At 33.3% G+C, this 23,044-nt stretch overlaps 3 protein-coding genes across 4 annotated transcripts; all 3 read left to right on the forward strand.

Moving 5' to 3' along the window:
• Positions 1–1,373: 1,373 nt before the first annotated feature.
• Positions 1,374–5,414, forward strand: LOC113849319 (transketolase, chloroplastic). The gene is made up of 7 exons (XM_027479153.1): positions 1,374–2,047; positions 2,416–2,506; positions 2,799–2,904; positions 3,017–3,299; positions 3,546–3,694; positions 3,786–3,939; positions 4,195–5,414. The coding sequence occupies exons 1-7, from the start codon at positions 1,580–1,582 to the stop codon at positions 5,152–5,154; spliced, it is 2,211 nt and encodes a 736-aa protein (XP_027334954.1). The 5' UTR covers positions 1,374–1,579; the 3' UTR covers positions 5,155–5,414.
• A 3,517-nt stretch (positions 5,415–8,931) lies between these two features.
• On the forward strand, positions 8,932–15,734 carry LOC113849353 (3-phosphoshikimate 1-carboxyvinyltransferase 2). Of its 2 annotated transcripts, none has more exons than XM_027479213.1 (8): positions 8,932–9,582; positions 10,310–10,554; positions 10,791–10,944; positions 11,703–11,917; positions 11,998–12,115; positions 13,556–13,766; positions 15,057–15,118; positions 15,207–15,734. In XM_027479213.1, exons 1-8 carry the CDS (start codon positions 9,229–9,231, stop codon positions 15,423–15,425), a joined length of 1,578 nt encoding a protein of 525 aa, XP_027335014.1. In that variant the 5' UTR covers positions 8,932–9,228; the 3' UTR covers positions 15,426–15,734. The 2 variants fall into 2 exon arrangements, with proteins under 2 accessions (XP_027335014.1, XP_027335013.1); XM_027479212.1 differs by having other exon boundaries at positions 15,057–15,124; positions 15,177–15,611.
• Positions 15,735–18,304: 2,570 nt separating this feature from the next.
• LOC113849118 (UDP-glucuronate 4-epimerase 3) lies at positions 18,305–20,730 on the forward strand. The gene has a single exon (XM_027478758.1). The coding sequence runs from the start codon at positions 18,953–18,955 to the stop codon at positions 20,267–20,269; it is 1,317 nt and encodes a 438-aa protein (XP_027334559.1). The 5' UTR covers positions 18,305–18,952; the 3' UTR covers positions 20,270–20,730.
• The last annotated feature ends 2,314 nt before the right edge of the window (positions 20,731–23,044 follow it).

The raw sequence follows: 23,044 nt of genomic DNA on the forward strand, positions 1-23,044 counted from the left end.
CATTTTACAACTTTGCAATAATAGATTGTTTGTTGTAGCGTTAAAAAAAAGATATCTATTTTTTCTAAAACAAATGTACAAAGTAAAAATAATATATGTTTAATATAAAAAAAAATTAATAATATATGTTTATCACAGTTAAATGTGTGTCTTTAAGTGTGACTTAACCGGGGAAGATACATTTTTAATCCAACTATTTAAATATATTATTTAATAAAATTTAATATTATATTAATACAATTTTAATTGATAATATGCTCTACACTAAGAATGTCACTGCAAAAGATTTGTATTAGGTTGTAGTTACAGTGACATATTTTCTCTTAAAATTGGTTTAAGAGATGAAAATGGTCCAAATTGTAATAGCATTTTTTTTATGCCAGATAAATCTTTAGTTTACAGAAAATTATAATTATATATTTTATGATTGAATAAAATTCATATAAATTTCTCTTTTGAAATTTGTTTCACTTTTTTCTTAAACTTTCCATTGCTGAGTTGTATAAAGGGTACTTTAGTGGATAAGTTATAATAATAAATATCAATTAAAATTAATATTTAAGATTATAATAAAATACATACACATATAAAGTAAATTGTAAAATTATTTTATCAACAATTATTAATCCATATTTTAGCTTGTAATATCTCAGAGTTTAAGATTCATTCGTCTAATCTTTTAAACAATTAATTTTAAGATTTTCTACAAATAATTTATTCATTATAATTTTTATATTAAATATTTTTTTTATTGAATTATAATTATAAAAATAATTTTTATTTAAAAGATAATAATAATTTTAAATATCTAATAAATACTTAAAACAACATCTTAAAATAATTTTAAAAAATTAAGAAAAATTAAACATATAACATAAATATTTTTATTAAAAAAATGAAAGGACTCAAACACAGACATATCATTTCTCATACTGGCAATCTTCATCTACTCAGTCCTTATTAACACTCCATTAATAAACAACTTTTTTTTAATGTACATATAAGAATACATAACAATAACTTATATATAATAATTTTTTTAAAAATTATATAATATTATGAAATATAATACACTAATAATATTTAATATTATAATGCCATTTTTATGCTCTGTTGATTTTTGAATTTTTAAACTATGGATGCATAATAATAAATCAATAAACAATAAATTTTTACATAATAATAAATCAATAAACAATAAATAAAAATTTATTGTTTATTGATTTATTATTATGCATCCATAGTTTAAAAATTCAAAAATCAACAGAGCATAAAAATGGCATGCCATGCTACCAACCCCAAGTATGCTTTAATGATATTTCCAACAACACCACCAACGACGACGAAATAAATAAAAAAATATAATAATAATTATGCTTTCTCTCTCTAATGTCACACTGTACCAGTCCTCTATGGGCGACAACCTCAACACTCCTCTCTCTCTCTCTACAAAACCAAACACTCTCAACAACTCCAAAATGCACCCGTCACCACCTTCTCTTCCTCCCTCTCTGCCTCGTTCTTCTTCGCACTCTCTCTCTCTTTCTCTTTCTCTCTCCCCACACAGCACACACCAACCATGGCTTCCACTCCCTCCCTCTCTCTCTCCCAAGCCCTTCTCACACGCCCTACCTCCCTCCCTGCCTCCACGCGCCCCTCCCTCCCCGCTTTCTCCGGCCTCCGCCCAACCTCCTCCACGCGCCTCTCCTTCTCCCTCCCCTCCGCCCATCGCCGCCGTGCCAACGCCGTCAGAGCCTCCGCACCCGTCGAAACCGTCGAGAAGGCTCCGGCAGACGCCGCCCTGGTCGAAAAATCAGTTAACACGATCCGTTTTCTCGCCGTTGACTCCGTCGAAAAGGCGAATTCGGGTCACCCGGGTCTACCCATGGGTTGTGCTCCGATGGGTCACGTGCTCTACGACGAGGTGATGAGGTATAACCCGAAAAACCCTAAATGGTTCAACCGTGATCGCTTTGTTTTGTCGGCGGGTCATGGTTGCATGCTCCAGTACGCGCTGCTTCACCTTGCTGGCTTCGATAGTGTCAAGGTTAGAACAAGGAAAACTTTGAAAATCTATCTGGGGTGCCTTGGATCTGTTTAAAGTTTGTTACTTTGGGGGTTTTAGATAGGAATTTTATCTGGGTTTTGGGAAATTTGATTTTAGGGTTAAATGGTTATGTGTGTGGTGGTGTTTTTGTGTTAGAGAATAAAGATTTGGTGTTGGTTACAAGTTTTTGTTAGTTACAAATAGATCTAAGTATGTTAATCTATGAAAAAAAGATTTTTTTTAATGGGGCTTTTTTTTTTAATATTATTCTGCATGTTGTTTTTCATCTGTTTATTAATGGAAGTATGAGTGTTGAACATATTGATCGAAGACTGAAGTGAAGTTGTTGTGTGGGGATGAATGTTTAGGAAGAGGATTTGAAGGAATTTCGTCAATGGGGGAGCAGAACCCCGGGACACCCTGAGAATTTTGAGACTCCTGGAATTGAAGTCACAACAGGTTTGATATGAATTATAATTTAGAGTTCATATACAAGCACATCTAATTGCTTTTTTTTTTTTATAGGATTTAATTTAAATATACTGACAGAATAAATATTTTTTACACTATGGTCCAATCATGACAATAAGAAAGAAGCATTGATTTTTGTATTAATTAATATATAAATCGTAAGGTGTATTCTAATTGTTTGACAATATAAAAATCTTTACACTAACAGTGTACCATAATTAAACTCTTTTATATATTTTTAATGTTTATTTATCCTTCTGGTTAATGCAATATTTTTCAGGTCCTCTTGGTCAGGGCATTGCTAATGCTGTTGGTTTGGCCCTTGCGGAGAAGCACTTGGCTGCAAGATTTAACAAGCCTGACAATGAGATTGTTGATCATTACACGTAAAATGACTTAATCTTGTGCCTTCTCCTGTACTTCTTATCTAAATTATGATCATATAATTATGAGACATTAGTTGTGTGATGTTTTGGAAATGGTATTTGTTTTCTATAGGTATGCTATATTGGGTGATGGTTGTCAAATGGAGGGAATTGCAAATGAAGCATGCTCGCTTGCTGGCCACTGGGGACTGGGGAAGCTAATAGCATTTTACGATGACAATCACATTTCTATTGATGGTGACACGGAGATTGCATTCACTGAAAATGTTGATAGTCGTTTTGAGGGACTTGGGTGGCATGTTATTTGGGTAAAGAATGGGAACACTGGCTATGATGATATTCGAGCTGCCATTAAGGAAGCCAAAGCTGTCAAAGACAGGCCCACATTGATCAAGGTTAGTTTAATTATAATTAAAAGGTTAACATGTAATTATAATTAGCAGAATTTGTCATGCATTGATGGGATTCTTTTGAATTTATGTTATAACTTGATTTCTTTGACCCAAAACTGCATTGTACTGCTTTGAGAAGTGGAAAGTTATAGATGTGAAATTAAAAGTAGTGAATCATGTGGCTATCAGTTTAATCAATTGCTGATTGCTGTTGGTTTTAGGCTTTTGCTGATTTTATCTGTTTCACAGGTCACAACAACCATCGGTTTTGGTTCTCCTAACAAGGCTAACTCCTACAGTGTGCATGGAAGTGCACTGGGTGCCAAAGAAGTTGATGCCACAAGGAAGAACCTTGGATGGCCATATGAGCCTTTCCATGTGCCTGAGGATGTCAAAAAGTATGGATGATGGGATTAGAGATTTCTTTGTTTCCTATTGCAATGTTGAAATTTTAATGATACTGAATATGTATTACTTGTCTGTCCCCAGGCATTGGAGTCGCCATATCCCTGAGGGTGCTGCACTTGAAGCTGAGTGGAATGCCAAATTTGCTGAATATGAGAAGAAATACAAGGAGGAAGCTGCAGAATTGAAGTCTATTATTAATGGTCAATTGCCTGCTGGCTGGGAGAAAGCACTTCCTGTGAGTAAATTCCATTTTTATAGGTTGTTAATGATTTTTATGTGGAACTAACTTGTTAAGGTTTTGATTATGTACTATCCAAAATTGATTATAAATCTGATGTTAATGAGGGCCATTGTTTGATATCCTGTTATCTTAATTTCATCACATACTTCCATTTGCTGTCTGTGTGGGTTTCATCGAAATAAGAAAAACCTGACTTTCAAGTAGATATGTCTGGAATATCAATAGCAATCACTTCCATTTTGATTTCAGGCATACACTCCAGAGAGCCCAGCCGATGCCACCAGAAATCTGTCTCAGCAAAACCTTAATGCCCTTGTAAAGGTTCTTCCTGGTCTTCTTGGTGGCAGTGCAGATCTTGCTTCTTCCAACATGACCTTGCTAAAATCATTTGGGGACTTCCAAAAGGATACTCCAGCAGAGCGCAATGTTAGATTTGGGGTTAGAGAACATGGAATGGGAGCAATCTGCAATGGCATTGCTCTTCACAGCCCTGGACTGATTCCCTACTGTGCAACCTTCTTTGTCTTCACTGACTACATGAGAGCTGCCATAAGGCTTTCTGCGCTGTCTCAGGCTGGGGTTATTTATGTGATGACCCATGATTCTATAGGACTTGGAGAGGATGGACCAACCCACCAACCTATAGAACACCTGGCAAGCTTTCGGGCAATGCCAAATATTTTGATGCTTCGTCCTGCTGATGGTAATGAAACGGCAGGAGCATACAAAGTTGCCGTGGTTAACAGGAAGAGACCCTCTATCCTTGCCCTTTCCAGGCAAAAACTGCCCCAGCTTCCTGGAACTTCTATTGAAGGAGTTGAAAAAGGTGGTTACATCGTTTCAGACAACTCAACTGGCAACAAACCTGATGTCATTTTGATTGGAACCGGTTCTGAACTGGAAATTGCTGCCAAAGCTGCTGAGGATCTAAGAAAGGAAGGGAAGGGTGTTAGAGTTGTTTCCTTTGTGTCTTGGGAACTTTTTGATGAGCAATCAGCAGCCTACAAGGAAAGTGTTCTGCCTTCAGGTGTTTCAGCCAGAGTTAGCATTGAGGCAGGATCAACATTTGGGTGGGAGAAAATTGTTGGACCAAAGGGAAAAGCAATAGGTATTGATCGTTTTGGAGCTAGTGCTCCAGCTGGAAGAATATACAAAGAGTTTGGTATCACTAAGGAAGCTGTTGTTGCTGCAGCCAAAGAGCTTATCTAGATGTTTTAGTTTATGCTCATGTAGAACTACTGATTTTTTCTTCTGGTTTTGGTTGATGTTTACAGAGAGGGGGGCGGGGGGCGTTTCAAGAGTGTAGCCCATGGCTTGAATAAGAAAAAGGTTAAATATCCTTTGCTTGGCGTTCTAGGTGAAGCAACATAGATCAAAGAATTTTTGGCAACTTGTAATAACTGTTTGACAATTGAGTTCTACATTGCCACGATTTAATTCAATGTTGATCATGGTCTTACATTGTCCTTAAAGTATGCTAGTGTGTTTTATTTTCTTATTGATTGACTGTATGGAATTACAATACAAAAGCATTTGGGAGTGTTTGGATGGCCTTGTTTTGTTCATTATGCAGCTCAGTTGAGAAGAGTTGTCTAAGAGGCAGTGGAGAAGTTGTCTAGGAGGTAATGTGGCGTGGTGATTATTATTTTAAAGGTTTTCAAAGTTTTTAAAAAGTTTAGTTTTTTAATCCAATAGTTAATCTAAACATGACTGATAAAGATGTTATATTTTGACTCTTGGCGCATTTTTCTACTTTTAAATTCGTTATGGGAAGGTTGATTTATCTTTTGAGAAATAAGATAACAATTTTGAAAGGTGCATTTGGTAGAAAAAAGTTATCAGTTTAAGAAATTAAATTATATAAGGTAACTTTTGTAACATTAAATCTTTTGAAGGGTGTCTTTGAAATTACATCCAAAAGGCAAGCATTCGAGTTCATTCTGTGCTACAAACAGATGCTAAGTTTCATATCTCCCCTTTTTGGTTTTGTCTGCAGAATTCTTGTGCATGTTTAGGACACCAGGAAGGTAGCAAAACAGGCTTAAGGCCCATTTCTTTATAATCAAGATAAAAAAAACATCGTCGTAAAACTGTTTCTTTACACGAAAGTTACATGTTTGTTCAGATAAAAATATCACGTTGCAACAAAAGTATTTTAGGTTTTTTTTTTATGACTCAGTTATAGAAAATACACAAACAGGAACCTAGTTTATAAGCTTGTTAATCAAACCTACGGCTTTTACAGAGAATGGACTTGTCTGAACAATTCCTCTTTGTTAAATCAAGGTGAACTAAAAAAAATCGTAATATAAATGTTGAAATTAAGAAATTAAATACACTGTAATTGTTTGTTTGATGTCCAGATGCTTAACTTTAGCCTATTTATTTAAACGAGTTTTAAAATTTGGGGTTTAACTTATTAGAAAAATATGAAGCTTTAACTTGCCTTATTAAGCTCATTTATGATTTTTTTATCAAATATATTTTTAAAGTATTTTTTATAAGTTTGTTAATTTAATTATTACTGTACATTTTTATGTTAAAAGATATGATGAAATTAAGAAGAGAAAGAATATAAAAAAAATTTGAACATTAAATTATTTATTGTTAAATTTTCAAGATATATGAACTCAATCCCACTAATTTTTAGTTATTGAAGAGTGATTTTGACTTTGAGACTAAAATTAGCTTTCCTAATAATGAAAAATCATAGTTGCCAGTTTGCTTGATAGATGTTATTTTGGTTGCAAGTTTTCTTTGGTTTTAGTTTTGCAATAATTCATAGTTGCTGGTACATATTTGCAATAATTTCAATCAAATTATCCTTAAATATCAAATATATATTTTCGAGTTAATCAATTTATTAATAGAAAAAAATGTCATATTCTACTTTTTTCCGTATATATAAAAAAACTGTTTATATTAATCTTGCGCGATTAAATTATAGATTCATTATAAAAAAACATAATGCACTAATCATAACTTATTCATAAATTTTTAATATAAAATATATAACGCTTGAAGTTATTTACATAATTAAACTAGAAATTAAGATTGAGTTTGTTGGTGTCTTAAAATAAATAAGTTTCATCAAATATTTAAGAACTTCAATTCAAATAATTCATAAACAACTCAATTTATTTATAATTTTTCTTTTAAATAATTTTAAATTTATGATACGTAAATAAGAAAAATAAAATAACGATTATATATGCAAAGTATAATGCAATTAATATTTCCTAAAATATCCTTATAAGGTACACTTAATTCACTAGTGCTTTTAAAATTTGTATGTCATTGTTTCTCTTCATAAAAAGAAATTTCAGAATGAAAGAGATGGGAGTGTTCATAATTGAATTAAGAAACAATATACCATAAGACATATATAATCTTATTATAATTTGAAATTAAATTTTATTGTATTACTCTTTAAGTATAGATATTTTCAGATAATGAAACTTTTACACAATAATTTTTATGAGAAAATTTTAAATTTAAACAATAAATATTTGATAAACTGTGGCCCCCATTGGGTTGGTGAGTGAGAAAAGTGTCTCAATCGCCACTTGTTGCCAAGTTCCATACCAACCCTTTTCATCTTACCAACCCATTAGTCAAAAGTGTTATGTGCATCCCTCTGATACCATTATCGTTACTGATTCTTATATTCTTTTTCTATGAATTTCTATATAGTTCAAAAATATTTAAAGTGATAAATATATACCAAAAAATATAATTAATTTATAATTTGGTTATAAATTTAAAATTCACTGTAAAGTCAAAACTTTTATAAATAATTCCATTTTTGACGTTACTACAGTGTTTATAAATTATTAACTATTTTATTAATGAATTGTATTTGATATATTTTTAAAATTTATTAAAGGGTAATTTTTTTTTATACTAATAAGTTTAAAAATTTTTACACTCAATTTAAATATTTCATTTAACTTATATATAACGACTAATGAATTAATAAATTATAATCCGTTAGATGTAAATTCAATAAAAAGTTTATATTAAGTGTAAGAATTTTATACTTATACTAATATAAGAAGATCTCGTCTCTTTATTAAATATTGCTATATATTTTAATTTTAGTAAATTTATAAAAAGGTATTTCTACCAACAACTTTCATGCAATGAAAGAAAAATAAAAAAATACTATATTTAAAATGATGAAAGTTAATATCTGTATGCTTAAATTGGTAAAAATAATACTAATTTATATTATTTGGATTAATTAATAGAACTAATTATTTATTTCTTAATATTTTATCCTTTCAAATTAATGAAATTAAAAATTTATTTTTATAATGAAAGATTTCTTAATAATAATAATAATAATATAACATTCTACTTTATTCTCCTTTTATGATATGTTCACTGTATTTTTTGTTATTTTTTAAAAATAATTTTCATGATTTTATAAATAAATATTAAATAAAATATACATATATTTATTATTTTAAAAATATGTAAATCACTTAATATTTTTTTATCTAAAAATTAAATTTTTTTACAAGCATGCAAAATAAAAGGATTTAAAATTATCCAGGTTAACATTGCTCCACATATCAAATATGAAATTTTTTATCTCATCTAAAATAAGAATATATGTAGCTAAAAACAAATAAAGATATATCTATTTTTATTTTAAATTAAGAAAATACTAATTAATATTTTAATGATATTAATTAAAAATAAAATGTTGAAAATATTATTTCTATATTTATTGTAATTTTTAACATATTTTTAATATAATTTTAACTTTTTATTCATTAGTCAATGTTTTCTTAAAATTTTAAGATCCTTGAATTAAAGATAAATATTATTATATTAAAAGCACACAATAAAAAAAAAAAATATATATAATAAATTTTATTAAAATTTATAAAATGTCACATGCATTAATAGTTTTAATTTTTAAAAAAATATTATTTATTAATTTTTTGTTTTATATCTTAAAATACACATGAAAAAAATGAGCAAAAAAAAAAACCTCCTACATCTTAAAGCCATTTTTCTTGGTAGGTGAAGTTGACAAACCTACACCAACTTGTTCACTCAATTATACTTTGTTGGCAACTAAAAACCCCTTCACCTCACCCGAGTCAATCCAACAACCTCTCACAGCACCAACCCCCACACCCACTCTCACAAAACCCCTCATTACACATTATCGGAAAAAAAAAAAAAAACTTCATTTGTGTGTGTGAGAGAGAACAAAGATCGAGGAGCAAAGTGCATAGAACAAAGTTTACAACTTTAAGGAAAACTGAAATGGCCCAAGTCACCAGAATCCACAATCTGGTTCAAAGTACTCAAATTTTGCACCATTCTTCAAACACCCACAAACCCAAATCAGCAAACTCGCTTTCATTGAGGTCACGTCCTTGGGGGACCTCAAAAGCTTGGAGTTTGATGCATAAAAATGAAAGCTTTTTGGGAAATTGTAATGTGGGTAAGGGAAAATCGGGTGTGTTGAAGGTTTCTGCATCGGTTGCCGCCGCAGAGAAGCCGTCGATGGCGCCGGAGATCGTGTTGGAACCCATCAGAGATATCTCGGGTACCATTACATTGCCTGGCTCTAAGTCTCTATCCAATCGAATTCTGCTTCTTGCTGCTCTCTCTGAGGTGAACCATATTTATATATTTATTTTCTTACTTATTTTGTTTGTATTTATTTATGCTTTTTTTTGTGGGGTGGGGGGGGGGGGTTGTGATTAGGAGCTGCAGTTTGATGTCTGCTTGCATTTGAACATTCATTTTTTTTCAGTGTTTTTGAGTGAAAATGTACCATCCTACCCCATGAAATAACATAGACATGAAATAGAGTGGCTTATGATCAGAAATTGTGATCTTGTGTTCAAATTTTTAGACAAATGAAACATTTGTCGGTTTGTTATCTTATAGCCAACGTTTACGTGTGTTTTGAAAGGTATAGTATCCGTTAAAATGAGGTTGATTAATGAAGTATTAACTGATTTTTAAATTGTATGAAAATTTATAGACTATCTATTCAACAAGAACTTCCAATTCAACGGTTAGATTCATATAATTCAACAACTATCCCACTATCTATCTATCTATCTATAGCGCTATAATACTCTTTTTAAAAGAAAAGTGGCAATATATGTAGGAAGTGTATTAAGGTGAGAGCATGAGAGGAACATATTTTGAATATTCGATCAAATTGTTTTTGTATGACAAATATTAACTCCACAAAATACCCCCAAAACAGAAATTAGAATGGTGTATCAAGTTCAATGTTATTTTCATTGTATAATTTGTACAACTTTTAATAAGTTAATAGATGTCTTGTCGTGTATAAATTATAAATTATTCTATCGTTTTTATTCAGGGAACAACTGTTGTAGACAACTTGTTGAATAGCGAGGATGTTCATTACATGCTTGGTGCATTAAGGACCTTGGGACTGCGTGTGGAAGACGACAAAACAACCAAAAAAGCAATTGTAGAAGGCTGTGGGGGATTGTTTCCCACTGGTAGAGATTCTAAAGATGAAGTCAATTTATTCCTTGGAAATGCTGGTACTGCAATGCGTCCTTTGACAGCAGCTGTGACTGCTGCTGGCGGAAATGCAAGGTCTGTTTTTCACTTTGTTCTTAAAATGCACTTTTAATTATACATGTAATGTACATTATCCTGTCTTAGTCTAGCATATGTGACACACACATTGATTATATTTGAGGAATGCATGGGAGGATCTTCCTGGTTTTCTGCATTAACCTCACCAAATTCTTCTGTTGGAATTAGATCTTCTACCATGATTACTGGTTTGAGTCTCTAAATAAACCATTTTGGTGTTCAAAATATTTCAGCTACGTACTTGATGGGGTGCCCCGAATGAGAGAGAGGCCTATTGGGGATTTGGTTGCTGGTCTTAAGCAGCTTGGTGCAGATGTTGATTGTTTTCTTGGCACAAACTGTCCACCTGTTCGTGTAAATGGGAAGGGAGGACTTCCTGGGGGAAAGGTAAGGTTTGGATTTCTTTTAGAATAAGGTGGACTTGCCTTCCTTCAACAAAACACTAACTTAATGAGCTTTCCCTTTTCTTCGTCTTTGGAACAAGACACTAATTGAACTGGACTTAGGAAGCGCCATTGATTGGGTGCTTTTCCTTTTTGGAGGTTATCTTTCATCTTTATTATAGTCTTTCTACTCCTCACGAGTTCATTGTGCATTGAGTCATTGGCTTTTCTTTGAAAAGAGTGTTTACTTCTCTTAATTTATTCTCTCCATCCTCGCTCAGTTGCTCTTAAACTTTATATAAATATGATAGATACCAAAAATATAACAGAAGGCAATACTGAATATTCACTGTGTTATGATTGATAGCAGACCTGTACCAAAGTGATATAAGACCTGTGAAAATTAAGGAAAGAAAATATGCGAAAGAACTCTAGGCAATTAGAGAATGCCTATTTTCTCCCAAAAGTCCCAGCCAATCCCAGCCTACTTTCTCATTCTCTCTTCCTAACCTTGTGTGCTCCCCACACTACCATGTCATCGTTCCTCACCTCACCACCTCAGCAGTTAGTTACACTTCTCACTCTCTCTCTCTCATGGCTATTATTCACTGCATCGCCTCTCATTCTCTATCAAGATATCATATTTGTTTTAAAAAACACTAAGCTTCTTTTAGTTATGCCTTCCCCTCCTTATTCTTTCCAAAGGAAATTTTATAGTCAGTGTTATCCATTGTGAAACTTATTATCCTATTTCTTATGCAGGTGAAACTTTCTGGATCAGTTAGCAGCCAATACCTGACTGCTTTGCTTATGGCAGCTCCTTTAGCTCTTGGTGATGTGGAAATTGAGATTGTTGATAAACTTATTTCTGTTCCATATGTTGAAATGACTTTGAAGTTGATGGAGCGCTTTGGAGTTGCTGTTGAACATGATGGTAATTGGGATAGGTTCTTGGTCCATGGAGGTCAAAAGTACAAGTAGGTGTCTATGATTTAGTGTTGCATTGCTTTTTGGCATTTGAAATGCAATTAAAATAAAAACTAATATTTCCAATCAGGTCTCCTGGCAATGCTTTTGTTGAAGGTGATGCTTCAAGTGCCAGTTACTTCCTAGCTGGTGCAGCAGTTACTGGTGGGACTATCACTGTTAAAGGCTGTGGGACAAGCAGCTTGCAGGTATTCATGCTAGACACTATTTACGGTTATCTTTTATTTCATGGTCTATGCTGCATCATTCCTAATTCTTCCCGTTTCTTTTCTCTCCCCCCTTGCTCCCAAAACTCGAAAATGATACTTCTGTGATTTTTTTCTCAAAATTCAATAGCTCTTCAATGTTTTGCTTCATCTCTTGAGCAGATTCTTCTGTGATTATCCTCATTAGTCATTGGTAAACCTTTTCCTTTTCCCTGTTTCTTTGAAGAATCAATATAATCATCATCATCATGTCATGTGAACTTACATCATCTTTGTTCTCCCTCTTTATATGTGCTTCTTTTATCACTCTTTCACAAACATTTCATTATTCTATATTGTTAACAGTAACAAAAATCAATTGTCAAGCGAACAATGTAGCACATGAGATAGTGATACTTTGATACTGAGACTGGGGAAAGCCCACATAATACATTATCTTCAGTACCAATCGGGATGTAGATAGCCATAGCCTTCCATGCAGCTTATTCTGATGCCTAATACTTTTTTTGCCCTAAAACTTGAATTAGAGTCAGGCTGAACTATAATAAGAGCCACAAAACTTTGTTCTTGAAGAATTACAAGAATCAGAAATTTTAATTGGGAATAATGAGGACAATAACAAGTTAAAAGGATTGCGGAATTCATTTTGGCAGTATATTCATAGGGAAATTGCGGACTTCAATATAGACCTTTAGGCTACTGGCCATAAGAGGTTTACCTACTGGATGGTTGATGCTTCTTGCTAAGGTGTTGATAAGCTAAGGGACTATCCTGGGCCAGATGGTGAGAAGCTCACATGTTTGATCAATGTGAGAACAAATCCTAAATATTTGACATGATGCTTGCAGTTATGAACTTGGAATCTTTTCACTTTGTTTTATTTGGAACCTAGTAGGGTTTTAACTTTCCTTTGGTCTTTGTTCATGGATTTTTTTTATAGCTTTTCTATTAAAAGAAATTGGAGGGGGTCATAATCCATAGTTAAATGTATATGTTGTCTTGTTGTCTGTGTTTCTATTTTCTTTCTTTAGGTCTCTTTTCTTCCTTCTTTCCTCATCAATAACTTGTTAATCTCTTAAAATATATTCATTTTTGTAGCTGATAGACCTTCCAAATAAATAGGAGAAAAAGTTTCACATATTCCCCTTAACCGTTTCAGCAAAAAAACGTTGAAGCGTGAATAACATTAGCCGAAACAAAAGAAGTATGTCTGATTGGGGATAGCTTTAATTGTTAACTATCAGTGTCATTTTGCAATACAAAATTTGAAGTAGGTCAATTAGTTTATACAGTTATTTAAAAGGGATGAATGATGTGAATAATTACTGATCATATGTAAAGCCTATGACCAACCACAGTACAGTCATTTTAAATTCCACCATTTTCTAATTTGTGCTTATGTTTAACTTTGTCATTTTAAAGGGAGATGTAAAATTTGCTGAAGTTCTTGAAAAGATGGGAGCTAAAGTTACATGGACAGAGAACAGTGTCACAGTTACTGGCCCACCACGCGATTCTTCTAGCCAAAAAGTCTTGCAAGGCATTGATGTCAATATGAACAAGATGCCAGATGTTGCCATGACACTTGCTGTTGTTGCACTATTTGCCAACGGTCCCACTGCTATAAGAGATGGTATGGTTTAGCCATTTGTTAGTCATCTCAGAGCTTGTTTTTAACAAATTTTTTTTATTGTGATAAGTAAAATTACTATAATTACACTAATATTTGAATTGTATTACCCTCCACGTCCATATAAGTAATTTTTTAGTATTAAAACATCTCTTGTCAATATTTTTTCTTTTATCCTTTATTTTTTTTTTTTGGTGGGTTGGGAAGGGAACGTGTTCCTTTAAACATTGTTTCATAGTGTACAACCTGGACCCACCTGGTCTTTGAGCTGGTCCAGTCCTTATTCATGACAGTTTTTTGCGGCAAACTGGTTAACTTTGGGTGAGCTGTTGACCCACTCTGATCAGGCTGACCACCCCCTTCTTTTTCTTTTTAAATAAAACTCCCAAAGATTATTTATAAAATTTAACTTGGTGTGTAATGAGTAATGACCCTTGCGATGAAGTGGATTATGACATTAGACCTCTTGACTCTATTTTATGTTCTTATTTTTTAAAAATTTATATTGTTATCGAATGATTTGATCTTCAAACATGATTCTCGACAATCATCATAGCTAGTTTGGTTACATCATATAATATTCCTTTTCATGCATTTTTATTCTTCTTTGTCTGGCTTTTCTTGGCCTTTTTTTTAGGTCTGGGTTATATGACAATGCTTTGCTTGACTTCTGAAAGCATTACTAGTAGTTTTCTTAATCATGGAAGCACTAGAGTGCAATCCTGCACATTATTCTTTTATGGCAGCTTGAATATGTAAAAACTTGGAAATATGGTTTTTTGGGATAGTTAATTCATGACATAACATCAGACTATCTGTGATCAAGCGTCTAGAACTCAATCCTTGCAGCTCTCATTCTTCTAATAAAAAGTTGAATTCAAGTAAAAGATAGTGGGGTTGTGTATTATTCTTGCTTCAAGCCCAAAGTGTAAGGAGGCATGTTTAAAACATAATACAGAATCATTGACGAAAAACAAAATAAAAATAAAAATGAAGGAATCATTCATGTGTCTTCACCTAATAACGACAAATGTTTTTGGATAGTTGTCTCGTTAGAGTTTAAACTGGATGTGATCCTTCCGTGGAGGGAAATTTAACGTAAGGAACTTGGAAGCTTTTGTTCTGAACTTTTCTTTTAATCTTTTTAATAATTGGAAGCGTCTAGTTGTATCTGTAAGCATGCATTATGCATTTTGTCATTCCCTATTTTATACATGTGAACTATCTACTATATCATTCAGCAAACATTTTGCTGCTCGGTCACCTATTTATTATGTCTCCTCCATTTTTCAGTGGCAAGTTGGAGAGTTAAAGAGACAGAGAGAATGATAGCAATCTGCACAGAACTCAGAAAGGTGAGTGTCTTGCTGCTTCCATAATGGTTTCTTTGTTACTGGACTTTTTACATCTCAGTATCTCACCGACATACTCTTGGTATTTCAGCTAGGAGCAAAAGTTGAAGAAGGTCCTGATTACTGTGTGATTACTCCACCTGAGAAATTGAATGTCACAGCTATAGACACATATGATGACCATAGAATGGCCATGGCATTTTCTCTTGCTGCTTGTGGAGATGTTCCAGTCACCATCAAGGATCCTGGTTGCACCAGGAAAACATTCCCTGATTACTTTGAAGTCCTTGAGAAATTTACCAAGCATTAAAAGCATTCTTGTACATGTAGGGAAGAGAGGGAGAGATAAAATACTCACAAAGCAGTGAGTTTATGGCTTTCTATATATTCCCTTGTAAACGACCAGAGATAATTTGTATTGTTGAAATGAGCTTTTGCTTCTGTTGTATCAATGTAATTTAGAAGGCGTTTGGAAGAATTTAGAGTCCATGAAAATAGCTTTATGACTTTTATAAATATTTTTTGGCTTATTTCAATAAGTTTCATTGTCAAATTTACGTGGTAAGCCTTCTTGTGGTGTACATTGATATGCAATGATATCCAAACACACGCCTAATTTTCAATACCCATTTAGCCTTATTCCCCTACAAGATTGGACTTTACCTTTTTGTTTATTATTTAAGTCAAACACAGACCAAGAAATGAGTCCAGCTATAATGGGCCTAGTAATTGCACGCTTAAGTTCAGGACTTCTTTTTAATGATTGACACGAATGTGACAATCTTGAGTGGCCTGCAACAAATAGCAATGCAAGCATGACTATGGCCTTGGGGACCAAATGGTCATTTACCAGTCTCACTTACTTTAGAGCCCTGGTCCTGTACAATGCTCTAGTGTTTCTTCAATTTTTTCTGACAACGAAAAAGTTCATATTCTTTCCGATTGCTAGTCAAATCATATGTGGTAGTTACATGAAACTCACCATTGGCTTAATAATAATTCATATCCTTTAGTTCCTCCCTGAGGCAGGGCATATGCAAGAATTTTGACTATTGCTATAAATGCTGTGCGGCAAAATGTTTCCCTTCCTCATAATAAAGAATAAAGACATGTATAGATTATTGTATATCTACAGGTCAAGTTCTTGTAACACCAAAGTGTGGTATTTTACTATATGCCTGTGACACTGCACTAAATATTTTACAATACACTATACAGTCTGGTTTGATAATAAAATATGTACAAAGTCCGACTTATGATAACTCTGATAATTCACGGAAAATGCTGATATACGGATTAAACGAAAGACAACCATTATGCTGATATTAGATTGCACATGGGAAGGGATACTGGCTCATGGGGATATTAATTCTTGTCCCTTACCTAAAAAGAGAGAAAGATAAAATCAATAAATTATTAAAAAAGTGTACCATTGCCACCTTTTCCCTTTTAGTTTTTGTTATGCTTTCATTACTCTTTCATGTGTTGTTTGTTGGCTTCTGATAGTGACGAATATGATATTAAGGTGAGAGAAATGTGCCAAGTAAATTATAGCGACAGAAACTTTAGCTTCAAAATAATATTTATTTTATTACTTTTTAAAATTTGTTGGAAGGTATTAAAAGTAATATATATATATATATATGTAAAACAAAATTTGTTTTATTATTTCAAACAGGAAGTGCATTTTCCCCTTAAGTATTACTCTATCCTTGTGAACAAAGCAATCTTGTCTTGATCCTGTGATTGTTCTACGCTAGTCCTTTCTACGTGTACCTGAGCACATGATACTTTGCTGCCTAACACATAAATTGTACCATAAGGATTCTTAGAAGATGCTTTTGCCTTCATTTTCAAGTTTGTTTACACTTAAAGTTGCTCCTTCAATGCATTCTCTTCTTTTCTGGACCCCCTCTTTCTTTCTCTCTTTAACACGCGCACACAAAAACAAGTAGACAATAATTAGTACATGGTTCCATTAAATTTATGTAAGATGTACAAAGAGTTTCATGAATTTATATTTATCCATGTCATAACCTGATATCAGGATTTTTTTCATGCTTTGAGTGTACGTTTTTATTCTACTGTACGATAAGTGTTCATTAAATTTTGCCTTGGATTGCCATTATCTTTAGGATATGTTTCACCTTAAAAAAGAAGGAAGACGACAAGGATAATACTAATACCAGTAGATTCCACAAAGTGGACCCAAACTAGTAAGCTACAACAAATTACGGTAAGAAAAGTGAGGAAAAGATAAGAAGAATGAAGATAACAAATTGTGATTGAACTTTTCCATGCCTTGAATGGAAATGTTTTAAGATGAGTTTCAACTTCTAAGAAGAGATATGTCAGAGAAATTAAGGAATTTTTTTTGTATATTGTTACATTACTGAGCCTTTTAAATGATCCATTTGACGTAGTTGAATTCGATGTAAAGGGAAAACCAACAAATCTCTGATGTAAAAGTTATATCAAAGTATCAATACACTTTATGGCTAACGTTTACTTCGATTATAAGAAATGCATGTAATTAATGGGAAAACTAATTATTTGAAGCCAGCTAAGTGAAAATAATTTTCCTCCAAAACTACTCAATTCCTCGTTGAAAAACAAAAATGCACATCCAAGTGAATCTAACCGTGTTTGTTTCATTTCAAGTCTTCAATTTTCAACTTCTAGCGTGTTAATATGGTATGAATTTAGGTCGTTTTGACTGTTAAGTTTATGCATTATTTCACCTCTTGAGTACTTTTTTAATACAATTTTTAGCAGCATTTTCAGCCCAAATTAGTAAAAAGGAGTTATGCGTGGTTTGACTGTATGGTAACTTAATTAAGATATCTAATTTCAGAAGTCAACAATTGGAGTTCTAATTCTATAATTAAACCTTTCACATCCTAATATTTTTCTCAAATCACTGAATTTAGAGATGATCAAAATTTAAATTCCCACGAGTTTCACATGCCTTCCCACGGTGCAGAAAAGAGGAGCCTCTTAATAGCAAAAGCCTCACAATCTCATCCATTGCATTTGCACATCCAACAAACCACCCATTATTGTGTTCCTTAATAAATCTCAAACTTGATAACTCTCCTCACCCATTCACCAAAAGGAAGTTTCCTCCACACAAAAAATATCCCTAAACGAAGTGTCTCTATACAAATCTATTTTTAAATCACCCAAATTCAAGGATCTCCAGCCAATCAAATTAGCATATAGCATCTTTTACTACCCACCCCACTTGCATTACATTTCTTCAGTGAACACCTTTTGTTTTTGTGTTGTTCTTTCCATGAGACAAAGGGCGGAAACACTAACTAACAACCCAAATACAAAATCCTAGTTCATTAAATTAACCCTTAATTTCTTTCATTCATTCCTTCATTCACATTTTGAAACCTTTTTGTCTGTAAAACTATAAACCCAAAAGAGTGGCCAGCACCTCCAACCCATTCCTCCAAGAAACATTAAGATTCCCATATATAAAGAATATTTTAAAAAAGAAAAGAAAAGAAAAGAAAAGGGAAAAAAAAAAAAAACTCACCAAAACCAAAGCCCCCCCCCTTTTTTGTTCTCTCCAATCTCTTAACACTTTCCTCATCTCAGAAACAAACAGAACCAAACCACCACCATTCTTATAATACTCACAGCAACCCCAACCCAAACCCGAACCCAATTTCCCAGAGGAGAAACAATCTAACAAACCCTAGAAATCCAAGAATTTGGGGGAACACCAAACAAAAATCCCGGAAGCCAAAATCGGGCTCAAACTTCGACGAAACCGAGGGAAAGAAATCTTGGGCACTCTTCAAAATCCTACATTTCCCCGAGAAAATGTCCCAGCTGAAGCAAATGTCGCATATTGACAGTGCCCCTTCTACCCCAGGCAAGTTCAAGATGGAGAAAGCTTCATACTTCAACCGCGTGCGGTGGCACACCTCGCTCGCCAAGCTCGCCGTGTGGTCCTTCGTCTTCTTGGCCGCGATCTTGATCTTCTTTTTCCGGTCTCCGGCGTCGTCGCCGATTCCGGTGGATCCTTCCCGGCGCTCCCTGAGGACCTACAATTGGGGCGGACCCGTTTGGGAAAAACGGGTTCGGTCATCGGCCCGTGTCCGGTCCCGGAATGGCTTCGCCGTTCTGGTCACCGGAGCCGCCGGTTTTGTTGGCACCCACGTCTCTGCGGCACTTAAGCGCCGCGGCGATGGGGTACTGGGAATTGACAATTTCAATGACTATTATGATCCTTCATTGAAGCGTGCACGGCAAGCTCTTTTGGAGCGCACTGGGGTGTACATTGTGGAAGGGGATATCAATGATGAAGCACTTTTGAGGAAGCTATTTGAGGTTGTGCCTTTTACTCATGTGATGCATTTGGCTGCTCAAGCTGGTGTGAGGTATGCTATGGAGAATCCTGGCTCTTATGTTCATAGTAACATTGCTGGCTTTGTTAATTTGCTTGAGGTTTGTAAGAGTGTGAATCCTCAACCGGCTATTGTGTGGGCTTCTAGTAGCTCAGTTTATGGACTTAACACTAAGGTTCCCTTTTCTGAGAGGGATAGGACTGATCAACCTGCTAGTTTGTATGCTGCTACTAAGAAAGCTGGTGAAGAGATTGCTCACTCTTATAACCATATATATGGTCTTTCATTGACTGGATTGAGGTTCTTCACTGTTTATGGCCCTTGGGGTAGGCCTGATATGGCTTACTTCTTTTTCACTAGGGATATTTTGAAAGGGAAGGCAATCTCAATATTTGAGGCTGCGAATCATGGCACAGTTGCCAGAGATTTTACTTACATTGATGATATTGTGAGGGGTTGTTTGGGTGCTTTGGATACTGCTGAGAAGAGCACCGGGAGTGGTGGGAAGAAGACCGGGCCGGCGCAGTTAAGGGTGTTCAATTTGGGGAATACTTCACCGGTGCCGGTTAGTGAGCTTGTGAGCATTTTGGAGAGGCTCTTGAAGGTTAAGGCAATGAGGAACATAATGAAGTTGCCGCGGAATGGGGATGTGCAGTTTACTCATGCGAACATTAGCTATGCGCAGAGGGAGCTTGGGTATAAGCCTACCACAGATCTGCAGAGTGGTTTGAAGAAATTTGTGCGGTGGTACATGAATTACTACTCTGGTGGGAAGAAGGCTGTTGAGTGATGGATTCTTTTAACCGCATGATAAGGTCTTTGAATTCTTGTTCATTATGATTCTCGTGATTGTTCCTTAGCATTTCTCTGTTCGTTGCACGATCACCTTGTTTCATGTGTCAAGGATGCCGTAATAGGAGGAACCTTGTTTCCTGCACCGAGGAAGTTTTGTTGTTGGTGGAGATTAATGCCTGGACACCAATTTTCTGTGTCAAAGAAAACAAGATACATCGTATTCTCTTTTATTCTTTTTTCCTGAATGTAATTGTTGTAGTTTTAGAAATGTAGCATTTATGACTGATAGAGCATATGCTGATTGGTGGCAGTGTATAATAATTGTTAAGAAAATTTAGTAAAAGCACACGATAGTTTGATTTCCGATTTTCGGACTGAATGAATCAATAAGACATGTATTTTATTTGCATATGTAATTTTTCAGCTATAAATGGACTCATGTATTAATAATTCTTGCACAGTTCTACTACTTTGTGTTGCTATTGCTAACATTTGATTGTTAACTCTGGCACCAGGCATCCATTCTCCTGGAAATGTATGCGTTTGTTTGTAGATTATTAGGAAGTTCTTAAATGTCATTGCAGATGCTTGTTTTGTTGCGAGATTAATGCTTCTTAAGTTGTAAGATTTATAAGAAGCATTAACAAGTTCCTCTTCGTAACAATTTATCTCTTTTTATTTTAACATTTTTTTCTCCTACTTAACTATTTTTACCTGGTATAACCATGTTTTTGTCCACTAATAGCAATTATATGTATGTGTGGGGTTCTGAATTTAGGCATATTCTCAACCTATTTCAAATATAAATTTTGCTGTTTGTAAATTGCATGTTACTGCTTCATAAGATAAAAGGTGTAGGATCCGTGAATAAGCATTGGCAAATTGTTTTGATGCTTCATTATCATTTGAACAAATCAGTTCTGGAAATAATTTTAGGAATTAACTTGTAGTTTCATAGTGTTTTAGGGCTTGTTTGTTTTTGTTTTGATTTTTAATTTTAAAAATTATATTTTAGAACAATTAAAAAAAAACTGCTTTTAAGAAGAAAATGAAAATAAAACATATGTTAATAAACATTTTTTATTTTATTTTTACTAAAAAAAAATATTTTTAAGAACATAAAACAAACTTACTCCTAGTCTCTACTTTAGTATTCATATCCATTTTCATATTCATTTTAATTTTGTTTTGCTTGTATCACCATATTTTTGGTCTGCAAATAGCAGTCAAATGAAAATTTGTGTAGTTTTTCTGTTAAGGACATCATGCGATGTGTAACTATTGTCATTTGTAAGTTGTATTTCTACTTGCTATCGTTGTTGTGATACCATGGAGATCATTGTTGCTATCACTATGACTATGACTGTTACCATTGGTCGATACCGTCATTGTTACAGCTTTGTCGCCTTAAACAGGAATATAATTTAACTGAACTAGTCATGATTTATTTGAATTTGGTTCATTAAATGTTTGAATAAGTTTGTTTATTTAATTAAATAAACAATCTCAAACTTAAAGTAAGATTCAATTTTAATGAGTCAAGTTCAAGCAATATTACCGGTTTGTGCATAGTTTGTATGTGTATACTTTTTTTTTAAACAAATATACCAGTTTCATAATAATTTTTCTTAAATTTTTTTACCTTAAGTCATCTTCATGTAGATAAAATTATATTTTTATTACTACTTTACATTTTAACACAAAAATTTACTAAATACTAAATTAATAAAAAAAATTTAAAACTTGTCAAAAAAAAATTATACACAAACTAATAAGCTAAACTTAAGTTTCAAAATTTTTAATCAAGTTAAGTTCATATTTTAAATACGATTCATTTAAATAAATGAGACAAGGTTGAACATTTTATTTCCACAAGTTAAGCTTGAGTTTTCAACAGTCGGCGTAGTTCTCGACTTATTTATGTCACTAGTGATGATGACTTAGCAACCAATATCATCATCATCACCATCATATATCACCTTCATCAGTGTTGCCACCATCATGCTATTGTACAATCATTACTAATACTCCACCTCCACATTTTTGTCATTGCCTCTATGTTATTATTGTTATTACCATTAGGACTATTTTTATTAATTACAACCTTCATTATTAACTCTTGATTACCTTGACTATTTATCACTAGTGTTCCTATCACTACCCATCGTTTCTAATAAATAAACTTAAATGTGTAGTGAGTAATTTTTATATTTTGAAATTAAAATTTGAAAACTAAACTATAAAAGAAGTTAAACCTAAACTATTTAACTAAAAATTGATTTTAGGTTTTAATTTTTTAGAACTTAAAAGTAAAAATTACCTTAAACAAGCCCTAACTCATTTGAGTTGAGTTAATTAATTTAAAATTAAAAGATATTATTGCATTCAAAATTGCTTTTGTTAGTCTTTTTACTTTTCGTTTGGTCAGTCTGTTATGCTATTTTTCTAATGTCCATCTTTTGCTCTTAATTAAATTTGTCGCTAATTTTCTATTGATTTAAAGACTATTTCTTTTACTTAACAATGTTAGAACCTAAGACATTTAATGGTCAAAGGCTCCAATTTTTTCTAATAATGCAAAACTTTAATGATTGGATGGAAGTACTAGCGAAATTTTTTTAAGCGTACAAAGTTATTCAACATTTGAAGCTTATAATATCTTGAGTGTATTGTCTGATATCTTAGACGATATAAGCATCAAAAAGGTCGTATGTAGGAATACCCTTCAAGAAGAACATAGTGCCTCATTTGAAATCAAATATTAGTCAAA

The sequence above is a fragment of the Abrus precatorius genome, unplaced genomic scaffold, assembly GCF_003935025.1.
Source record: "Abrus precatorius isolate BTA unplaced genomic scaffold, Abrus_2018 Scaffold9, whole genome shotgun sequence".
NCBI classification, from domain to species: domain Eukaryota; kingdom Viridiplantae; phylum Streptophyta; class Magnoliopsida; order Fabales; family Fabaceae; genus Abrus; species Abrus precatorius.